The following is a 23,797-nucleotide window of genomic DNA, read 5'->3' on the forward strand; positions in this document are numbered from 1 at the left end:
TGTACTCATGCCTTTTGGTGAGTTGATCCACTGTTGCATGATTGAACAGAGATGGGCAGTATTTCTGTAACGGTACATGTTTTTGAAATACAAAATACTCAAGAGCAATTGAATTGTGTATTTCACTGGCCTGAACTACAATGCAATGTATTTTGTAATTATTTACAATTTAAATAAAACATACAGTACTTTTCTATAAAAAATGTTATAGCGTCTCACAATTTTGTGGCCCCCTATCACCCCAAATTTACTGCATTGGTATCAGAAGTGTGATGCCACTATGGTGTGATAAAAATGTCTGCTAAATGACAAATGTTGTGTGAAAATGAACATTTGCAAAGCACACTGGGTATTACTCTAATGATCTCCATCCCCAAAACAATATAAATGATACTGAACAAAAATATTAACACAACATGCAACAATTAACGATTTAACTGGAGTTACAATTCACATAAGGAAATAGTAAATTGAAATAAATAAATGAGGCCCTAATCTATGGATTTCACATGACTGGGCAGGGGCACAGCCATGGGTGGGACTGGGAGGGGATAGGCCCACCCACTGGGGAGCTAGGCCTAGCCAATCAGAAAGGCTTTATTACAGACAGAAATACTCATCTGTGTCATTGTCTTGTGACAAAACTGAACATTTTAGAGTAGCCTTTTATCATTTACATTTTAGCAGACGCTCTTATCCAGAGCGACTTACAGTAGTGAATGCATACATTTCATTTCTAAGCATTTTAGTTTTTTTTTCTGTGCTGGCCCCACGTGGGAATCGAACCCACAACCCTGGTGTTGCAAACACCATGCTCTACCAACTGAGCTACAGGGAAGGCCAAATTGAAATAAATAAATGCGGTTTAATCAGCTTCTTGATATGCCACGCCTGTCAGGTGGATAGATTATCTTGGCAAAGAAGAAATGAAAACTAACAGGGATGTAAACAAATGTGTACAAAATTTGAGTAATAAGCTTTTTTGTGCATGTGGAAAATTTCAGGGATCTTTTATTTCAGCTCATGAAACATGGGAGCAAGATTTTACATGTTGCGTTGATATTTTAGTTTTTTGTGCCAATTTTGATTGAAATTGGTTCAGTGGGGACTGAGGGAACATAGGGTGGACCCCACTGGGGAAGAGCACATGATGTGACAGAATTGACTTGCAGTCGAGCAATTTGTCAAGGAGAACAGAGACCATCTGTTTGGCTTTTTTTAAAACCAAGGAATCTTGTCGCACAAAGTCTTATGAAAATTAAGTACATTTGTGGTATACAGTGCATTCGGAAAGTATTCAGACCCCTTCACTTTTTCCACTTTGTTACGTTACAGCCTTATTCTAAAATTGATTACATTTAAAAAAATCCTCAGCAATCTATACACAATACCCCATAATGACAAAGCGAAAACAGGTTGAGAAATTTTAGCAAATGTATTACAAATAAAAAAACAGATACCTTATTTACATAAGTATTCAGACCCTTGACCTCAGGTGCATACCGTTTCCATTGATCATCCTTGAGATGTTTCTACAACTTGGAGTCCACCTATGGTAAATTAAATTGATTGGACATGATTTGGAAAGGCACACACCTGTCTATATAAAAGGTCCCACAGTTGGCAGTGCATGTCAGAGCAAAATCCAAGCGGTTGAAGGAATTGTCCGGAGCAAAGTACAGAGAGATGATTGATGAAAACCTGCTCCAGAGTGCTCAGGACCTCAGACGGGGGTGATGGTTCACCTTCCACCAGGACAATGACCCTAAATAAACAGCCAAGACAATGCAGTCGTGGCTTTGGGACGAGTCTCTGAATGTCTTTGAGTGGCCCAGCCAGCAGTGGTGGAAAAAGTACCCAATTGTCATACTTGAGTAAAAGTATAGATACCCTAATTGAAAGTTACTCAAGTAAAAGTGAAAGTCACTCAGTAAAATAGTAGTTAAGTAAAAGTCTCAAATTATTTGGTTTTAAATATACTTAAGTATCAAAAGTAAATGTACTTGCTAAAATATAGTAAAAGTGTAAATCATTTCATATTCCTTATATTAAGAAAAGCAGACAGCAACATTTTCTTGTTTTTTAAATTTACGGATAGCCAGGGGCACACTCCAACACTCAGACATTATTTACAAAAGCAAATGCATGTGTTAATAAGTGAGTCTACCAGACCATAGGCAGTAGGGATGACCACGTGTTCTCTTGATAAGTGATCTAGGCTGTATCACAACTGGCTGTGATTGGAAGTCCCATAGAGCGGTGCACAATTGGCCCAGCATCGTGTAGGCCATCATTGTAAATAAGAATTTGTTATTAACTGACTTGCCTAGTTAAATAAAGGTTGCCCTGCTAAGCATTCAAAATGTAATGAGTACTTTGGGTTGTCAGGGAAAATGTATGGAGTAAAAAGTACAATATTTTCTTTAGGAATGTAGTAAAGTAAAAGTTGTCAAAAACATAAATTGTAAAGTAAAGTACAGATACCCCCAAAAACGACTTAAATAGTAGTACTTTATTTTTTACTTAAGTACTTTACACCACTGTCAGCCAGAGGCCGGACTTGAACCCGATCGAACATCTCTGGAGAGACCTGAAAATAGCTGAGCAGCGATGCTCCCCATCCAACCTGACAGAGCTTGAGAGGATCTGCAGAGAAGAATGGGAGAAACTCCTCAAATACAGGTGTGCCAAACTTGTAGCATCATACCCAAGAAGAATCGAACCTGTAATCGCTGCCAAAGGTGCTTCAACAAAGTACTGAGTAAAAGGGTCTGAATACTCATGTAAATGTGATATTTCAGTTTTTTCATAAATTTGCTAACATTTTCTAAAATGCTTTTTTTGCTTTGTCATAATATTGTGTGTTGTGGCAGACCAGGGGGTTTGGTCAAGACGTTTACCCATATCAGACACAGACAGAGAAGGATTAGCTCAGTTTCAAGGGTGTTTATTTAAATAATAGATAAAAAAGAAAAGGATAGGTCTCCCCTATGAGACCCTAACCAGGATGCCGTCTTCTGGTATTCCGGGTCTGGCTGTATCCTGTTGGCACAAAACTGAACTCCATCTGCAACCATCAACCATACTACGGGAGTCCTTTCTTCCCCCATTCCTCCTGTGTGCCGCTCTTCTGGCAGCTTTATGGGCCTTGCACAGCTGGTGAGCAATCCGCCCTTGATTACACACCAGCTCCCAATCAGCCCCAATTAGTCCCGGCTGGAGAGTCTGTCGAGACCAGGCACGTCCAGCAGATGGAACCATCACCTCGTGATGTATGCTCCATCTGTAACCAGGCCTCGATGTACATAGATATTTTTCTTTTCATTTTTCCCTTATCAATTTCAGAATATGGCTGTAACATGACTTTTTCCAAATACTTTCCAAATGCACTGTATGTTGTTATAAAATCAGCGGAAGTAGGCCAAGCCAAGGCATGGAGAACTAGAACAAACGGGAGGGGAAATCAGACCAACTGTCAGAACATAACTTTCCCCAGAATGGAAATAAAGCAGAAAATTGGGTTCCAGAAGTGAATTACCTCTTACCTACGATCATATCACCAGAGCGTGTATCAGCACACATTTTTCAGATGGCAAATGTGTCTCCCTGCTTTCACTGTATTCCCACTGACCAACATTATCAAGCTTTCTAGAAATATAGCAATGTGGAATTGATGAATGGCTGAAGAGAGGAATAAAGAGGGATAAAGAGATTAACTTGTCCAAACCCAGAAGGGTGATTTTATTTTATTTCATTCCAGACTTGATTTATTCTCTCCCTGTTTTGAAAATGTTCTTCCCTTTCAAATAGCATGCAGTCATTGGTAAATCTGTTACAATTAAAAATGTTCAGCACCTATGGAAACCCATCATGCTCATGTCTCCCCCTTCAAAAGTCCAATTACTGATTTTTCAAGTTTCACACTATAGAATTCCAAAACTCACCACCTTGGAACCCTCAAATTGGATTTGACAAATGAAGGAACACTGCATTGATGTCTGGATGAAATGTCAAGAGGTAAAAGATAGCTTGATGTTCTCAGTCTGGCTACAATGGGTCAGAACAGAGGGATCTCCTACAGCCAGACAGGGTCTCCAGGGAATGTCTAGACTCTATAGACAGTCAGACCCTTCCTTATTTCCCCCTGAACACATTACTTATTTACATTCTAGACGTCGTAAAAGTTTGAACACCTGATGGGTCACATTGAGAAATAAGGAAACCCAACTCCTAGTGGCATGGAAACCCAAACCCCTAATGGCATACCAAATGTTAGGAAATCAAAGTCAAATGGATGCATTTACAGTACTAGAATCTTTGAATGTGCAATCAGGTATGGAAGTAGTGTAAAGCTGGCAACTCATCACACTAGATGCAAGAATCCCTGTGGCCATGTACTTTTAGGCAACACCACCATCTGTTGGTGGGAGAAGCATGGAAGGGGCAAATGTGGTCGACATTACAATAATTTCACAACACCTACACCACTTATATTAAAGCGTTTATATTCAAACTATTGGATACTTCAATACCAATTGAATGACTTGGCCGCAGTGCCTTATGAATTCACCAACAATAGAGCACCTTTGAAAGAGAGCGGAAAAGTCAGTAGGTAATAAAATGTGTATATATTTATTCACAAAACATCTTACTTCACTATACATGAACTTGAAATAATGGTCAATGTCCTCTGAATTCCTATGTCAAGCGCTCATTCTTTTAAAACACTTTGTAAAAGGTAAATATCTTGAGGAGAGAATGCCAACCTCAGAAGTGGTGCAACATAACCCACCTTCATACAACTGGCACAAATCATAGATACTGCCTTTCTATACAACTCTGCAGAATTCTAAAAGAGAAAACATTCTCAGATTCTGGTTCAGTCAATAGGATTACTTCTTACACATATGGGACAAACAGTACACCGACTACCACTGTCAAATAAAGAAATATACTTTTTTATTATTAGACATTTCATAGAAATAAAATGTAAAACGTGGTTGATAAAGTATTATGTACATTGAGGTAAATTATAATTGAAAAAAAACATTGGTCTGTTGAGGTATAGTTAATATTTTGAGATTGTGTTTTTACTTTTGAGTCAAACTTCGCATTATTTCGTTTCCTCCCTTTTCAGCAGAATCATGGGAGCACAAATGGTGGACTTTGAATATGGTTCCATATAATATTCTAGAGAAGTCAAAAGTAGGCATTGTGAGAAATTAGAAGGCTCTTTTGTACTGGAGCCAGCATGTAGTAGCACATACTGCAGCTACTTGACACTTAAAAGCTACTGTAGAACATGTGATAAAAGGTGTCAAGGGAACTGTAGTGGAAATTCTAACCATAAGGGAAGAGAGACTAAATTCTTCAAACTATTTTATTATAAGATTTGCAAAAATGGAGCGGTCAACAATCCACTCAACAGTGCAGTTAAAAGCCCAACGAACAGTGGCTCTCAGCTTTTAGAGAAAAGTCCATCCTCTTTGTCTATGTGGCAGTTAGCAGATGTGTGCAAACAGGGGTGGGGAACATGGTGTATAAGAGGCGTTTAGCTTGTCTGTGCGGATTAAGATAGCTGACGTTGCCACCATTGTCTGTTATTTCCTGCAAGTTAACACCCAAAGGAGTTCCTGCAGATAGTACAAACGGGATGTCACATACTGCAGTTGCACCCAGCTCTTATCTGTACACCAAGACAAGGCTGCATCAGCAAGAAAAACACTAGCATATAACACATGGACAATTCTAAGTAAAACACAGGATAGCATGACTGATTTTGTAATTTTCCACGACAGAACTTTCAGGCTGGATCCCAATTATCAAATACTGTACGTTTCACAATGATTTGCTTACCAGAAACATTTTAAAAATTCTGTTTCACAATCTGTACTACACAGCAGAGCTTAATATCAATTTCCAATTTTGCAGTTGCATCAGAAGCCCACTACTAAATATGAATGCCTTGCTGCCAATCTCACTGGTCTTTTTCCCCTTCTGCTAATCAGAGCATTTCATTCAGTACACAACTGCAGGGCACTTCCTCGTTTAGTGCTTGAGTTCAGGTCAGTGACAGCAGTAATCATGCCTGTATAATGATGGCTACATACTGTATCACTGGCAGAATGGGGAATTCAGTTACACACACACTAGTTAAACTAAACTAATGGGGAATGGTACAGTATACAGGTATAAAGCACCATACATGACATACAGCACACACCACATTTGTAGATTATAGAACAATTGGGAAAGGAAATATCATAAAACATTGACATTGGAGGGGGTAAATACAAGGTTCCTGGTGAACACTAGACTTGCAGATAGTGAGCATAGTTAGTGGAGTGCTGCTGATAGGGACTCAGAGGCTGTTGATGTTGCTGAGAGGAATACCTGGATGTTTCTAGCTTCAGAAAAGTGAAATGCTGCTTCAGAAAGTGAAAGGCTGCTGGTGATTTGAGACAGAAAAATGCGGTAGAAAGTAACATTTTTGGATGAGTAAATGACAACGGTTGCATCTTGTGTTCCACTGTAAAATAATAATACTTTTTTTGGTTCAACATAAACAGTATATTATAGCAGCAATATTCTTCACCTCAAGTCTGATGAATGTGACCAAAAAACACAATCTATTGTTTTTCATCCACATGGCCGGTTGATCAATTCCACATTCTATGTATGGCACAACATTTAAAGGGTGTTTTGGTTGGTTAAAGCAGGTTATGCTGTAAACGTGCTGAAAGACAAAAACCAACACAACACAGTAGCAGATATGAATACATGTGCCTTTGTTAAAAAAAAAATATAAATTAAAAAAAAAAAAAACACACACACACACACACACACACACACACACACACACACACACACACACACACACACACATAAAAATAACACTACTCGTCAAACAAAATGCCATGGCACTTACTGACGAGCATCCATCTGAACTCTTCATCTACTCCTGTTATTTGGGATTCAGATTTTTTATCATGTAAGGCAACAATGCCCAAAAGTGCATTCCTTACTGCTGAAGCGATACGAAACGATGTCTACACAATTTCCTTTACTCGCTTAAATTCATGTTTACTGTGTTTTGTCCTATTGGAAAATAAGAAGTGAGGTCACATGATCAAATCTATAAGTTTAAAAGCATAAGGATATTACCAACTAATAAAGTAACATTTTGTTTTTTCTTTCATGTCAACAATGAAAGATAAACTACAGGACCTGTATAGGTCTCAAGGGGCTTTCTCACGGTCAAGGTAGAGCTGTACACATCTCTAAGATATATAAATGTACATTCTTGTTTGAAATGTTACGCCCATAGATATGTGAAAACTCATTGACATAAAAGCAATACAAGTATACAGGAAATAAAAAAGCCTACATAATGTAGCTCCATCAATGCTTTCCCTTAAAACTATACAGGATGTATTACTGCTAAGAAGAGTGACAGGTAAACTGGTATCATGGTGCTGCTTAGGCCTAATGGCAACCCTGGGTTTTATTCATTAGTGCACACCTTAGCAAAATGTTTAAAAACTACCTTATTAGATACATTTAGTCCAGGTAGACCCATCCTGTTTCAGTCCATTTTCTTCCGTTTGGTGCCTAATGAATATGACCTTGATCTCCACTGCATCAATTCCTATGGCAGTGGGAGGAGCCATTTGTTCAGAGAACCTCCTGCTACTACATTAACATATGATTGGATGACTGATTCAGAGAACTTCCTTGTTATGGTTGAAATAAAAGAGCAGTTTGTATTAAATAGAGGTACATGTATATCTATCAGCGTACATGTACTGCATGTACACATACAGAATGTACACCTGTATACACACACACACACACCAAATGCATTGGAATAGAGTACACCCATTCATATACAGTGCATTAAGAAAGTATTCAGACCCCTTGACTTTTTCCACATCTTGTTACGTTACAGCTTTATTCTAAAATGGATTAAATACATTTTCCACTAACCAATCTATCTACACACAATACCCCATAAGAACAAAGCAATCTTGGTTTCATCTGGCCACTCTACCCTAAAGGCCCGATGCATATATATGCAGGACTCCACCAAATCAGGCCTTTAGGGTAGAGTGGCCAGATGAAACCAAGATTGCGTCACATCTGGCGGAAACCTGGCACCATCCCTACGGTGAAGCATGGTGGTGGCAGTATCATGCTCTGGGGATGTTTTTCAGTGGTAAGGACTGGGAGACTTGTCACGATCAAGGTAAAGATGAACAGAGCAAAGTACAGACAGATCCTTGATGAAAACCTGCTCCAGAGCGCGCAGGACCTCAGACTGGGGCGACGGTTCACCTTCCAACTGGACAAGGACCCTAAGCACACAGCCAAGACAACGCAGGAGTGGCTTCGGGAAAAGTCTGAACGTCCTTGAGTGGCCCAGCCAGAGCCCGGACTTGAACCCGATCGAACAATTCTGGAGAGACCTGAAAATAGCTGTGCAGCAACACTCCCCATCCAACCTGACAGAGGTTGAGTTTTTTTTTATACATTTGCAAACATTTATATAAAAAAAATTGCTTTGTCATCATGGGTAGTGTGTGTAGATTGATCAGTGGGAAAAAAAACAATTTAATCAATTTTAGAATATGGCTGTAACGTAACAAATGTGGAATAAGTCAATGGGTCTGAATACACTGTAAACACTTTAAGGAACATATATATACACACATAGCAATGAACAAGATATTGCATATTTCACTGAATATTTGATGAAGCTTAATGAGGTCATGTCCTGTTTTGCTTGACAAAACACATACAAAAATATGGATCTGGCATCTGTAAAATAAACGTTTTAAGGTGAAAGATCTTAAGTGAAATAAAGAAATTCATATAAGTAACACTTAATCATGTTTAAACAAAACACTTCAATAGACACTGACCTTGGTACTTTGAGAAATGACCAGAGAGAGGTATATCAAAATTTAGAATTTCTTTCAATGCATATTTTCTTTGATTCAGAATATTTGCAATGGAATTCCTACAGGAGGTCCCAATAAAGTCCAGCGTTTCTTGCATGGGGTAAGAAAGAAGGGATGGATACAGACAGGCAAAACAACAGGAGGGACAGGGGGTTGTGTCTCTGCATCCAGAGTCTAGAATGTTATCCAGAATCTACCCATGTCCTGATGCAATCTCAGAGGAGAACAGAGAAGAGCAGAGAAGCAATCTCTCCCATTCCTTCAAGGCTGATTGGACATTGAAGGTACACAAACCCACCTGAATTGTACTATCCCCTCCCTCCCTCTTCAGAGAAAGAGATGTCGAAGAGAGCAGCACATAGCGATGGGGACAGAAAGAAAATCCAGACAGACCGGTAGTCTTGACCCTCTAGTCTACATCTTGATGCCCTCTTGCTGGCTGAGCTGGGACAGGGACTTCTTGATGCGCAGCGCGGTGAGGCGGGCCGCTCCGTTGGAGTACCAGCACTCCCTCATGATCTTAGCCATCACCCGCAGCACCTGGGGAGGGGACAGTGGCAGGGGAGAAAGTGGGTCAACATCACAAGCAGCAATAACACACCCATACTTTGTTTTGCAAGTTGTTGAGCACTGAGATAGTTTCTGCCCCCACCAATCGTTGAATATACACCACGTCTGTAGCAATGTGACAATTAGAGTTGCAAGGCTACTGGTAATTTACCAGAATCTTCAGTATTTTTGGTAATCTATCATAACTTTGGTCATTTGTAATTGAATAACTTAAAAAATATATATATTCATATTTGGTGTTTATTTTTTATATCTGTGTCCACATCGACCATGAATTTCTAGTAGATAGACCATATGGTTCCAGAGAAAATAGCCTAATTAATGAAAAACATTCATTAGGAATGGAATTATTTTCAATTACCTCTGAAACTTGTCCAACTATTTTCTTTTTTCATAACTGCCACCAGTTTGAAACCAAAACATTGACAAATGCATATTGACAACGTAAAATTAATAAGTGTCTAAAAATATTAAGCATATTTCATGCAGAATCTATCATATTAAACATCAATGGTATTCACTAAATTGATAGTTTTACAGCTTTTTCATTTTAAATCTTGGTTTAATTATTTCATATATTTTACATGTGATAAAGCCACAGAGAGCCAGCGATAATTACCTGTGATAATCTAAAGTACAACAAATGACCACTAGATGTGATAAATTACATAAAATCCTTGGAAGATACCAAAATGCTGGTATTTTACTGGTAAACTTCTGGATATATACCCAGTAATATACCCTCCCTTTGCAACCCAAGTCACAATGTCATTCTTTGAAGTAGAATCACTGTTGTTGTGAAAGAACTCATGAGCGTGAGAGAGATAAACAGTGACAGAGACTCAGAGGCATGGTGTTGAACCTGCAGCAGAAGTCTGAACTAAGACTTCAACCCATAGTCTGCACGTCTCAGCAAAGACAACGTTACCCTGTAAGTAATGGAGACACAATGGAGCTCTGACGTGAAGAGGCTGGTCAGATTTACAACATCCAGGCCACAGCCACAAGCCTGAATACCAATCCACAGCATCCCTATTTATCAATGCCCCAATCGCCGCCAAAGGTCCTGGCGGTCCTGTTGATGTGTCAGTGATTCTACGGTGTTGAATGCAGGGCTGTAATCAGCAGTATGCCTGGACACTGAACGCCTACTGTGAAGCATGAGCCGAGGCAGCGGATCGGACAGTGAAGGACGAATTGGCCAATAGACTTTAGTGCAAAAAATAACAGACAGGACATTGACATAACGACTTGGATAAATCAAAGATATTCTCAGTAGTTAATAGACAGAGTTGATGCCTGAAAAGTTTAAAACAAAACTTCGGTATGGCTCTACTATTGCCAACCTGTTACCTGCCCTCTCTCAGGAAAAGGCCAAATAAGCACCTAAGTAGGCCTAAGCAATAGCCCAAAATACATTTAAACCATAAACACATCATTTTCCATGGAAATATCAACGCATCATAAACATTATTCCCATCAACCAATACATATTCCTTGAAGACTCGCACATGACGCAAATTATTCTGCAACGGCACGCCAACAGGGATACAGTGCAGAGCTTCAAACAAACACATCGTTAGGTTAAATAAAAGCTATAATTATTCTTCAACCAACACTTTGATTGTTCTTCTAATAACATATTTCACATTGCTAGAGCATGTACTACTAAATGGGCAGCTTTAAACACAGTAGAAAGAAACATGGTTTAATTACTGCCCTGTGCAACAAACAACTTTGGCGACTTTATGTCAAAGCATTGTCGGCACACGGAATGCACAACTCTAACCAGAATGTTCTCTTTTGTTTCAGGATTCTTGAAGATACCTGGCAGCATAGATGCGGTAAAGAAGTCAATGAAACTCATCACAAAAACTTCCATGGAAATGCGAGGTGGAAAGATCCCGAATCTCCTCATTGCCCCACAGAAAAATGTGCCTACATTTAGGCTGTTTATTTCACACCGTTGTGGTTAAAATCAACATACAACGCTTGTATGGATGTCAACCCCAATACATGTTCATGTCATCGTCGCCAATCAACTGCATTGCAGTTAAAACGAATGACTATCACCGGGGTCCACCAATGTTTCCCGGGCCCCATGTTCCCACTGAAATAATTTCAATCAATCAAAATTGGCACAAATGCTTATGTCCAAATCATTTGTATTGTAATAAAATGTGGCCTTGTTTGGGACAGAGATCATTAGAATAATACCCAGTGTGGTTTGCAAGTGTTCATTTTCACCTAACATTTTGTTAATTTAACAGAAGCTTTTATCACATCATAGTGCCATCGCACTTCTGACACCAAAGCAGTACATTTGGGGTGACAAGGGGCCACAAAATTGTGAGCCGCTATATAAAAAAAATGGTATAGAAAAGTATTTTGTATTTTGAAAGTGCGCAAAAATGTTCTAAATACATTATATTGTAGTTCAGGCCAGTAAAATACAAATGACAAATTTGTAAGTCGCTCTGGATAAGAGCGTCTGCTAAATGACTTAAGTAAAATACTCAGAAGTAACTGAAAAACACATTTCAAAAACGTAACGGAAATACTGCCCATCTCTGTTCAATCACGCAACAGTGGATCAAAATCACCAAAAGACATGTTTACATTAAGGGTATGAAAAATAAGCTATGTAAAATATTTGTTATCACATTTGTTCTCTATGCTAGCTATGCTACTAGCTTACAGTGCCTTCAGGAAGTATTCAGACCCCTTGACTTTTTCCACATTTTGTTTCGCTACAGCCTTATTCTAAAATGTATTAAATCGTTTTTTCCCCCCTCATCAATCTACACAAAATACCCCATAATGACAAAGCAAAAATAGGTTTTTAGAAATGTTTGCAAATTTATTAAAAATCCGAAACGGAAATATCACATTTACATAAGTATTCATACCCTTTACTCAGTACTTTGTTGAAGCAACTTTGGCAGCGATTACAGCGTCGAGTCTTCTTGGGTATGACGCTACAAGCCTGGCGACCTGAATTTGGGGAGTTTTTCACATTCTTCTCTGCAGATCCTCTCAAGCTCTGTCAGGTTGGATGGGGATCATTGCTGCACAGCTATTTTCAGGTTTCTCCAGAGATGTTCGATCGGGTTCAAGTCCGGGCTCTGGCTGGGCCACTCAAGGACATTCAGAAACTCGTCCTGAAGCCACTTCTGCATTGTCTTTGCTCTGTGCTTAGGGTCGTTGTCCTGTTGGAAGGTGAACCGTCACCCCAGTTTGAGGTCCTGAGCACGTTTTCATCAAGGATCTCTCTGTACTTTGCTCCCTTCATCTTTGCCTCGATCCTAACTAGTCTCAATGCCTCTGAAAAACATCCCCAGAGCATGATGCTGCCACCACCATGCTTCCCTGAGGGATGGTGACATGTTTCCTCCAGACATGACGCTAGGCATTCAGGCCAAAGAGTTCAATCTTGGTTTCAACAGACCAGAGAATCTTGTTTATCATGGTCTGAGTCTTTCAGTGCCTTTTGGCAAACTCCAAGCGGGCTGTCGTGTGCCTTTTACTGAGGAGTAGCGTCCGTCTGGCCACTACCATAAAGGCCTGATTGGTGGAGTGCTGCAGAGATGGCTATCCTTCTGCAAGGTTCTCCTATCTACACAGAAGAACTGCAGAGCTCTGTCAGAGTGTGACAGTCGGGTTCATGGTCACCTCCCTGACCAAGGCCCTTCTCCCCCGCTTGCTCAGTTTAGCTGGGAGGCCAGCTCTAGGAAGAGTCTTGGTGGTTCCAAACTTCTTCCCTTTAAGAATGATGGAAGTGTTCTTGGGGACCTTCAATGCTGCAGAATTTTTTTGGTTCCCTTTCCCAGATCTGTGTCTCGACACAATCTTGTCTCGGAGCTCTACAGAGAATTCCTTCGATCTCATGGCTTGGTTTTTGCTCTGACATGCACTGTCAACTGTGGGACCTTATATAGACAGGTGTGTGCCTTTCCAAATCATGTCCAATCAATTGAATTTACAACAGATGGACTCCAATCAAGTTGTAGAAACATCTTAAGGATGATCAATGGATACAGGATGCACCTGTGCTCAATTTCAAGTCTCATAGCAAAGGGTCTGAATACTTATGTTAATAAGGTATGTTTTTTATTTTTAATACATTTGCAAAAATGTAAAAAAAAGAATCTGTTTTGGCTTTGTCATTACGGGATACTGTGTGTAGATTGCTGAGGAAAAACCTTTATTTAATCAACTTTATAATAAGGCTTTAACGTAACAAAATGTGGAAAAAGACAAAAGGGTCTGAATACTTTCCGAAGCCACTGTTTATTAACGGGAGTCAGCCTTTAGCATTCAACTTCTTCTAAACTTGAAAAGGGACTACTTGTAAATGTTATGTAGCAAAAACAGCCAAATATCGAAATGTAACATTAGTAACCACATTGTGGGCCTGTTACAATACATCACTGATGATGGATGACCAATATCCAGTGGTGTAAAGTACTTAAGTAAAAGATACTTTAAAGTACTACTTAAGTCGTTTTTTTGGGGTATCTGTACTTTACTATTTATAAATTATTGACAACTTTTACTTCACTACATTCCTAAAGAAAATACATGTACTTTTTACTCCATACATTTTCCTTGACACCCAAAGGTACTCGTTACATTTTAAATGCTTAGCAGGACAGGAAGATGGTCCATTCACACACTTATCAAGTGAATACGTGGTCATCCCTACTGCCTCTGATCTGGCGTCTCACTAAACACACGATTCGTTTGTAAATGATGGCTGAGTGTTCGAGTGTGCCCCTGGCTATCCGTACATTATAAAAACCAAGAAAATTGTGCTGTCTAGTTTGCTTAATATAAAGAATTTGAAATTATTTATACTTTTACTTTTGATACTTAAATATATTTTAGCAATTACATTTACTTTTGATATTTAAGTATATTTTACTCAAATAGTATTTTACTGGGTGACTTTCACTTGAGTCATTTTCTATTAAGGAATCTTTACTTTGTACTCAAGTATGAAAATCGGACACTTTTTCCACCACTCCCAATGTCACATTTGTTAGATCAGATTTGTTGAATGTGCACCAATCCGGCGTCTTTCTATCCCCCACGGTCTGCGTTCCATTGACGTCTTTACCGCATCTTATAATAAACAGAGTTCCTGAACCAACACTGCGTTTCATTGTTGAGAAGTCACGGACATGTGCTCCGCTTCAGAACCAGCGGTCTGTGTGAATGCTTTGCTTATTAGAGGAGACAGCTACACAACATGACCCTGGCTGGAACAGACCTGTCTAGACATCCAGATAAACTCATTCTCTTAACTAAAGGCTGCTGCTACTTGTATGTATGTATGTATGTATGTATGTATGTATGCAGGCGGCTCGCACCCACGCAGCCGAGCTGTGGAAATGTTTATGACTTTTAACATTGGCAACATTATAGAGAGAGAGAGAAAGCTCAGCACTGCTGAAAGAACACCAGTCCATCTCCAGATTTAAAGTGAGGAGCAGCATAGACAAGGGCAGAGAGATGAGTCTTCTATTCATCTCTTTGAATATGTCCCTGATGTGCTATGAGTGATTTAGACTGATGGGCCATTTAATATTCACAAGCTTGGCCATCAATCCAGTGGTTTGCTTTACAGCTGACCTGGGATGCTGATGCTCTGGCAGCAGCCATTGTAACCTTGCAGGGGATGATGATTCGATTAGGAGGCTTTATTACTGCAAATTGGATGTAATCTAATTGTCTGTTCTCCAGCAATAAAAAGTGCATCAATAAAGACAGAGGAGATCTAGTGATGATGAAGTGGGAAGGCTGTTTGCAGGAGACCGAAAGGAGAATAGAGACAAAACAATGGAGAAAGATAGCGAGAGAGATAGCGAGAGAGAGAGAGATAGCGAGAGAGAGAGAGAGATAGCGAGAGAGAGAGAGAGATAGCGAGAGAGAGAGAGAGAGAGAGAGAGAGAGAGAGAGAGAGAAGAGGTAGACAGTCCAACCGACAAACAGAGAGAGGGAGCGAGAAACAAAATGGATGATATTCCTAAGGGCAGTGAAGTACAGCAAGGCAAGAAGTGCATGGTGTAATACCTCGCAGCTCTGCCACCTGTTGGGGATGTTGGCCCGTAGTTTCTGGTCACACACCACCCTCCTCATCTCCTCCACCGAGGGGTCTGGCTGGACCAGGTCATAGTAGGGCAGCTGGTAGTCCTCGTGGATACCTTGGGGGCAACAGACACAGGATTGGATTAGACAAACGCTTACACAGAATAAAGGCCAATGCTAATCTAAGAACACAGGCCAATGGCAATCTACGATATAATTCTGACAGAAAGTGTTGAAAATACTAGAGAATGACAAATATGATGACACCAAGCCTTAAAGGGACAGATGAGAGAAGAGTCAGAGTCCCACAGATCCAAAGCCTTGTGTCAGTGGCTGGCTGCACTGTGTAATGGACTTGATGCTTCAGAATTAGCCAAGGTCCTTGGGGCCAAAACAACTCGGAGCTAAAAGGAGCATAGTGTTAGCTCACCTCCTATTGAGCATCTCCGTGCGATCTCCCAAAACACCAGGCCCATGGCGTAGATATCTGCCCGCTTGAATGACTCAAAATGCTTCATGTTTATGGAGTCATCCAGGACTTCAGGGGCCATGTACCTGAGGAGACATTCATCAGACAGTTCCCTTTAGCCTCTCAGACAGAGTGACAACATTATTCGCAGAGTATCTTGAGTGACCCTGTACACTCTCAAGGCTATTGTCCAATCATTCACTACGTGATGATCTCATCGAGGTGAGCCTTGCAGTGTTGTCAGGAGAGTGGGAAAGCAGGAGAGGGAAAGCGGGAGAGAGAGAGCAGGAGAGCGTAAGCAAGACTGAGCGAGCGAGAGGGGCTGTAGTAGGTTAGAGTTCACGGTCCATCACAGTGTACATGAAATGACAGGAAGGGCAGAGTGTGGCAAGAATACAAAGCCAGGCGACACATTAGCACACTGTCACAGACTGCAGCGCCGCCTGGTGGGGGGAACATGTCGTTGGAGGCCCCAGGGGACAGTGGTGGTGAGATGGGGGGGGGGGGGGGGGGAAGAGTTGGTTCTTCTGTCCTTGTGGGGACCTAAAATCCTCAACGCCCCCACAAGGATAGTAAAACAAGGAACATTTCCCGAGGACAAAGGCTATTTTAAGCTTAGAGGTTAGGTTTAGGTTATGTGTTGTTAGGGTTAGGTTTGGGGTTCATTTTGGGGTTAGGGAAAATAGGATTTTGAAAGGAAATTTAATTTTAGGTCTCCACGAGGACAGAAGAACATAACGTTTGCACACGTCAGTGTAAGTGTGCATGTATGTGCGCGTGTGAGCTTGTCTGTGTTGGAGTGGGGTTGACAGCACACACAGAAAGACCGCATCAGTGAAGCGGATTAGCTGGTGCCTGCTGGTGACCGCTGTGACCAGCCAAGCCCCCCAGCACTGCTCTACATGCCCCACGCTGCAACACTTCAGCTTCAACCTTCCTCCTTCACACGACAGTCTTCCTTCCACACTTCCCCTCACACCCCCTTCCATCCCGCTGTACAGCATTAGCCGGATACATTGTTTTACACGTGAAAATGGTTACGTCCTCGTCTACTCTTTTACACATCGTTGTCCATTCCTTATATCATTGTGGGAACGACACTGGACACTGTCCTCTTAATTATGACACCTACAGTTGAAGTCAGAAGTTTACATGCACCTTATCCAAATACATTTAAACTCAGTTTCACAATCCCTGACATTTAATCCCAGTAAAATTCCCTGTTTTAGGTCAGTTAGGATAACCACTTTATTTTAAGAATGTGAAATGTCAGAATAATAGGGAATTATTTATTTCAGCTTTTATTCATTTCATCACATTCCCAGTGGGTCAGAAGTTTACATACATTCAATTAGTATTTGGTAGCGTTGCCTTTAAATTGTTTAACTTGGCTCACATGTTTTGGGTAGCTTTCCACAAGCTTCCCACAATAAGTTGGGTGAATTTTGGCCCATTCCTCCTGACAGAGCTGGTGTAACTGAGTCAGGTTTGTAGGCCTCCTCGCTCGCACAAGCCTTTTCAGTTCTGCCATCAAATTTTCTATGGGATTAAGGTCAGGGCTTTGTGATGACCACTCCAATACCTTGACTTTGTTGTCCATAAGCCATTTTGCCACAACTTTGGAAGTATGCTTGGGGTTGTCCATTTGGAAGACCCATTTGCGACCGAGCTTTAACTTCCTGACTGAGGTCTTGAGATGTTGCTTCAATATATCCACATCATTTTCCTTTCTCCTGATGCCATCTAGTTTGTGAAGTGCACCAGTCCCTCTTGGAGCAAAGCACCCCCAAAACATGATGCTGCCACCCCCGTGCTTCACGGTTGGGATGGTGTTCTTTGGCTTGCAAGCCTCCCCCTTTTTCCTCCTAACATAACGATGGTCATTATGACCAAAAAGTTATATTTTTGTTTCATCAGACCAGAGGACATTTCTCCAAAAAGTATGATCTTTGTCTCCATGTGCAGTTGCAAACCGTAGTCTGGCTTTTTTTATGGCGGTTTTGGAGCAGTGGCTTCTTTCTTGCTGAGCGGCCTTTCAGGTTATGTCGATATAGGACTCGTTTTACTGTGGATATAGATACTTTTCTACCTGTTTCCTTCACAAAGTCCTTTGCTGTTGTTCTGGGATTGATTTTCACTTTTCGCACCAAAGTATGTTCATTTCTAGGAGACAGAACGCGTGTCCTTCCTGAGTGGTATGATGGCTGCGTGGTCCCATGTGTTTGTACTTGCATACTATTGTTTGTACAGATGAACGTGGTACCTTCAGGCATTTGGAAATTGCTCCCAAGGATGAAACAGACTTGTGGAGGTCTACAATTTTTTTTCTGAGGTCTTGGCTGATTTATTTTGATTTTCCCATGATGTCACGCAAAGAGGCACTGGGTTTGAAGGTAGGCCTTGAAATACATCCACAGGTACACCTCCAATTGACTCAAATGATGTCAATTAGCCTATCAGAAGCTTCTAACGCCATAACATCATTTTCTGGAATTTTCCAAGCTGTTTAAGGGCACGGTCAACTTAGTGTATACAAACTTCTGACCCACTGGAATTGTGATACAGTGAATGATATCTGTCTTAACAATTGTTGAAATAATGACTTGTGTCATGCACAAAGTAGATGTCCTAAATTACTTGCCAAAACTATAGTTTGTTAACATTAAATTTGTGGAGTGGTTGAAAAACGAGTTTTAATGTCTCCAACCTAAGTGTATGTAAACTTCCGACTTAAACTGTAAACAATGAACATTAGTGATAAATGGCATTACTAACGCAAATAAAAGTAATGCAGGCAATACCTTAAAGCGGTAATCAGCAGTAGAAACAATAACAAAGGATCCGTCTCACCCCTGGTTCAGTAAACAGCTGAGGGATTGGGCTGGAGAAATTGAATCACTCTCAAATTCATAGACCGAGCTATGGATGCAAGAATTCACCATTCATGATATCAAAATGATCGTTTGAACCATGTTTTACACTGCTACCCGAGAAGTGTAATGGACCAATCGGATCAGATAGCGATGCTTTACCAACACGCTCCTTCCACTGAGCGGTTTAAGATTTCAGAGATAATGCTGTATCCACTCAGCAGTCTCTCTCGTCATCACTCCTCCGCTCTCTCTATCACTCACAGGCATCCAATGTCAACCGGTCCAATGACTCAGATGTCATTTTCCCTGAGCCTCAGCCCAAGACAGACTCAATACTGACAGCACACCATTGAGGGCATACACAGCCGTGTGGAGTAAGGGACCCGAGCAAAATAATGTAACCTAATTGAGGTCTACCTAATCTTAAGTAGGTGCCGCATTACGTGAGGTTTCTCTCTGTCTGTGTGTGTGTGTGTCTGTATCCGTTTCTGTGTATGTGTGATTCTCCCTCTGTGTGTATCGCAGACACATGTTTCTCTGGCCGTGCAGGCAGTCACCTCTTGGTTCCAACTCTGTGATTGGGGGCGATGTCGATGGTGTCAGTGGCAGAGTCATGGCGGACAGCCAATCCCAGGTCAGCGATGCAGCAAGTACCATTCTTCTTCACCAGGATGTTCTTAGACTTCAGGTCGCGGTGGGCGATGGCAGGTTTACCTGTGGGGAGGAGAACAGGGGGAAGAGGGTAAATGGAGAGAGAGAGCGAGAGCGAGCAGAAAAGGGAGAGAGAGAAGAGGAAAAGGAAGAGATGCAGAGAAAGGAATATCTGAGTGCAGAGTAAAACCACTACATTTCATAACTATGTGCATGTTATGTGGATACATATGCTATACGAAGTACATTAAGAGACACATTTTGATTGGTCCTCCTCACCTTGCGTGCCAACAATCTCCATGTGCAGGTGAGCCAGGCCGCTGGAGGTGGACAGGGACAGCTTGATCATGCCCTCCACTGTCACCGTGTACCTGTTCAGGTAGTCAAAAAGGGAGCCGTGCTCATGGTAATCTGATACCAGCCACAATTGGGTCCACGTGCCGTTATCTGAGAGGAAAGGAGAGAGAGAACAGTGAGTGAGTGAGTGAGTGAGTGAGTGAGTGAGTGAGAGAGAGAGAGAGAGAGAGAGAGAGAGAGAGAGAGAGAGAGAGAGAGAGAGAGAGAGAGAGAGAGAGAGAGAGAGAGAGAGAGAGAGAGAGAGAGCAGTTAGGTGAGCTACACTTTACACAATGCCTGCATTTACAACAGATCAGAGAAACTCAATGAAACGCTGCCTGCTAGTATCCTGACTCTACTATCTTGGTCCCAAATACACAGTTCCAACTGCATGTCAAATTAAGAGCATCATAGGTCATAGAAAATAGGATCAATACAGAGTCATGTTCAGTAGGGCACACTATCAAAACATTTTCCTACAGAAAATGAAAATCTGGGCTCTTATTGGACAAGTACCTCCCTGTTTCAAAAATGTTTCTCCCTACTGAACACTACCCTGTTCCAATATTCCGTAGGACCTTTGTTGTCAGCGGCAATGAAGCCCAGGATGTTTTCGTGGCGAAGCATGACTGTCTGGTAGATTTCGGCCTCGCGGAACCACGAGCGCTCCTCCCGGGATGAGAAGATCTTAACGGCCACCTCCTCTCCTCGCCAGCGGCCCCGCCACACCTCCCCGAACCTCCCCTTTCCGATGCTCTCCTGCAGGATGATGGTCCTGGCTATGGTCCTCTGCACCAATAGGGGCAGACCTGCAGGGAGGGGGGGGGGGGGGGGGGGTGTATGGAGAGGGAGCCCAGTTATTATGAGGCCCTTTTAGGATAAGTTTAAAAGCAGTTTGATACAGCAAGGTGAGAGGACCTTGCAACTGTGATAGTGATTGTGTGGAAGAGACACTGAAGACACGGATTAAAAGCAGGCCATTGGATCCAAAAATGGAATGAAGGAAGACATAGTAGGAAGACATCAACAGTCAGACCTGCAGCTACTCTCTGTTTCAAAGACGTCAAACAAAATATCTTCTGAAAATAGAACAAATTAAACACTGTCTGAAGAGTGTCAGTTTTGACAGTATCCTCTCATTCTGTACCTTGGAGGTCCTCCATCTGTCTGGTTTTACCTGGTATATCGTACATGTACAGTGGGGGAAAAAAGTATTTGATCCCCTGCTGATTTTGTACGTTTGCCCACTTACAAAGAAATGATCAGTCTATAATTTTTTATTTGAACAGTGTGAGAGAGAATAACAACAAACAAATCCAGAGAAACGCATGTCAAAAATGTTATAAATTGATTTGCATTTCAATGAGGGAAATAAGTATTTGACCCCTCTGCAAAACATGACTTAGTACTTGGTGGCAAAAACCTTGTTGGCAATCAGAGGTCAGACGTTTCTTGTAGTTGGCCACCAGGTTTGCACACATCTCAGGAGGGATTTTGTCCCACTCCTCTTTGCAGATCTTCTCCAAGTCATTAAGGTTTCGAGGCTGACGTTTGGCAACTCGAACCTTCAGCTCCCTCCACAGATTTTCTATGGGATTAAGGTTTGGAGACTGGCTAGGCCACTCCAGGACCTTAATGTGCTTATTTTTGAGCCACTCCTTTGTTGCCTTGGCTGTGTGTTTTGGGTCATTGTCATGCTGGAATACCCATCCACGACCCATTTTCAATGCCCTGGCTGAGGGAAGGATGTTCTCACCCAAGATTTGACGGTACATGGCCCCGTCCATCGTGCCTTTGATGCGGTGAAGTTGTCCTGTCCCCTTAGCAGGGGGGGGCAGGACAGTTAGTTTTTTTACCCTAGTACTACATGGATGATTTAAATAACCAACTCGTCATCAAGCTTTGATTATTGAATCAGCAGTGTATTGCTAACGCAAAAAAACAAAACGTGCACCTGGGGGAGAGACATGAGAGGTGTTTGGGAAACCCTGTTCTAGAGCGTGCTTCTGCCCACGTTCCAGCTGCATGGGTGGCCTACATTTTTTTACCTTCTCTTAAACCTGGACATTAAACTCAATGAGCAGGGAGAATAACCATTAAGTTGGTGCCAGGGCAGAGAAAAACAAATACTGTCACGACCTCGCTATCAATAGAAGGCTGATATCAAGTAGCTGAATAACTTTTCATCTCCAGTTCTATGGACAGTTCATGTTAAAGCCATTATGGAATGATGGCCACAATTCTATTTTTCTGACTGAATTCGATGAATACGATTCTGATTTCATGATTGAATGATGGTCCTTGACTGGTAGCTGTATGTCAGTCTCACCGGCTGCTAAACGGATGAATTACTGATGAAACACTCAGGTCTCTTAATCATTCGCTGAAACATTCATAGCCAAGAACATTTACAGCAGCTTATTGGCTCTCATTTACATCTTGCGGATCACTCCATAGAAAACCACAGTATTGAAGAACTTCTTTAATACAACCCATTTAGTATGAGAAACTGTAAGCGTTCCCAAGGTCAGTATTGCAGCTCTATAGAAACAACTTCTAGGCATTTTCAGAACTTACATAACCCTGTCAGTAAATGTCATTTGAAAGTGCCTACACCAGACTTTGTGCATTGGGCTGATATAGCATCCCAACTTAAAATAGATGGAATACGTAAATCTATCCTAAGGGAGATTCTAGCACCCCGAGGTGCGAAAACTGTATTGGTAGGGATGTTATGTTAACTTTAGGAACATATTTATGAAGATAAAACTGGACATCTTGTACAAAGCTTTATCGGTACCATAGCAGAGCATGCAACACCTCCTCCATTAAACTCAATCTGTTTAAAACGTATCTCCCAAAGGGTGTGATGAATGTACAGTAGTACATAGAACTACAAAATCCACCTGATCCGGAGCCTGAGGTGGTCATGTCGTAGATGAGGTTTTTGAGGGTGTGGCCATCGGCCAGGAAGGGGTGGTCCATGGCAGGGTCTTCCTCGTTGGGCACGCGGTGGTGGACGACAGAGCGGCTGTGGCACACATAGAACACCAGCAGCAGCACGAAACACAGCACACACACCGGTCCCGCGATGACGGCCGCCAGGGTCACTGGGCTCAGTGGAGGGGTACGGGCTGTGGGGACTGGAGGGGGGACGAGACTGGGGTTAGTGTTGTGCCATACTAACACACATGCATGGGACAGTGATACAAAAAAAAGCAGGAACTGATAGAGTTCCTTTGAAAACATTGCAACGGCCCGGTTTAAATTCAAATACATTTCCTGATACTGGCTAGACTTTCTCTAATTGACTTGCTGATAATCAGAGGAGTCTGATCTGAGACGTGAGGGTGATCAAATATTAATGGAACTTTAAGTCAGACACTTTCAGCTCTCAGAATAAGAGCTGTCGTGGGATTTCATTATGAAGCATCAAAAGTTGCTTCTGGAGCTTTTCAATCATCCAACTGCCGCCTGGCGACTACAGGCTGTCAAATGTTCCCAATAGTCACAGCTGCACACAGAGGAAGGCTTACGAACGGCCCTGCTATTACTGAATGACAGTATGGTGAGAGGAAATCTGCTGACTATCATACTGAGAAGCACAGCATGGAGGCAGTTTCAGACCCATGATCAAGAATGGGAGCAGTGAGGTGCTTCTTTCTGACCACAAGAGCAGAACCCGACAGCATGTCCAAGCAGAGACATTGCTTCAGATATATTCAACGATATTCAGTGACATATAGTGCCAGTTTGATGAACACAGATTAAGACGGTCTTAAACTAAAAAGCTTGTTGAACGGGATGTGCGTCCGTGTCCAGGATACCGGGCTTAAAAACTGCCATTG

The 23,797-nt window shown here is 41.6% G+C and overlaps 1 protein-coding gene across 1 annotated transcript in view; it reads right to left on the reverse strand.

Annotated features, from left to right (window-relative positions):
* Window positions 1-4,613: 4,613 nt before the first annotated feature.
* Window positions 4,614-23,797, reverse strand: part of LOC106569209 (TGF-beta receptor type-1) — a 59,885-nt gene continuing 40,701 nt past the window's right edge. The window contains exons 3-9 of the mRNA XM_014140342.3: window positions 22,856-23,092; window positions 20,528-20,758; window positions 19,893-20,060; window positions 19,520-19,676; window positions 16,051-16,175; window positions 15,606-15,736; window positions 4,614-9,500 (exon numbers count right to left, since the gene is read on the reverse strand). Coding sequence (XP_013995817.1) covers window positions 9,375-9,500; window positions 15,606-15,736; window positions 16,051-16,175; window positions 19,520-19,676; window positions 19,893-20,060; window positions 20,528-20,758; window positions 22,856-23,092 — 1,175 coding nt within the window. The 3' untranslated portion in view covers window positions 4,614-9,374. The remainder of the gene's footprint in view (window positions 9,501-15,605; window positions 15,737-16,050; window positions 16,176-19,519; window positions 19,677-19,892; window positions 20,061-20,527; window positions 20,759-22,855; window positions 23,093-23,797) is intronic.

The sequence above is a fragment of the Salmo salar genome, chromosome 14 (assembly GCF_965601325.2).
Source record: "Salmo salar chromosome 14, fSalSal1, whole genome shotgun sequence".
Taxonomy (NCBI): Eukaryota; Metazoa; Chordata; class Actinopteri; order Salmoniformes; family Salmonidae; genus Salmo; species Salmo salar.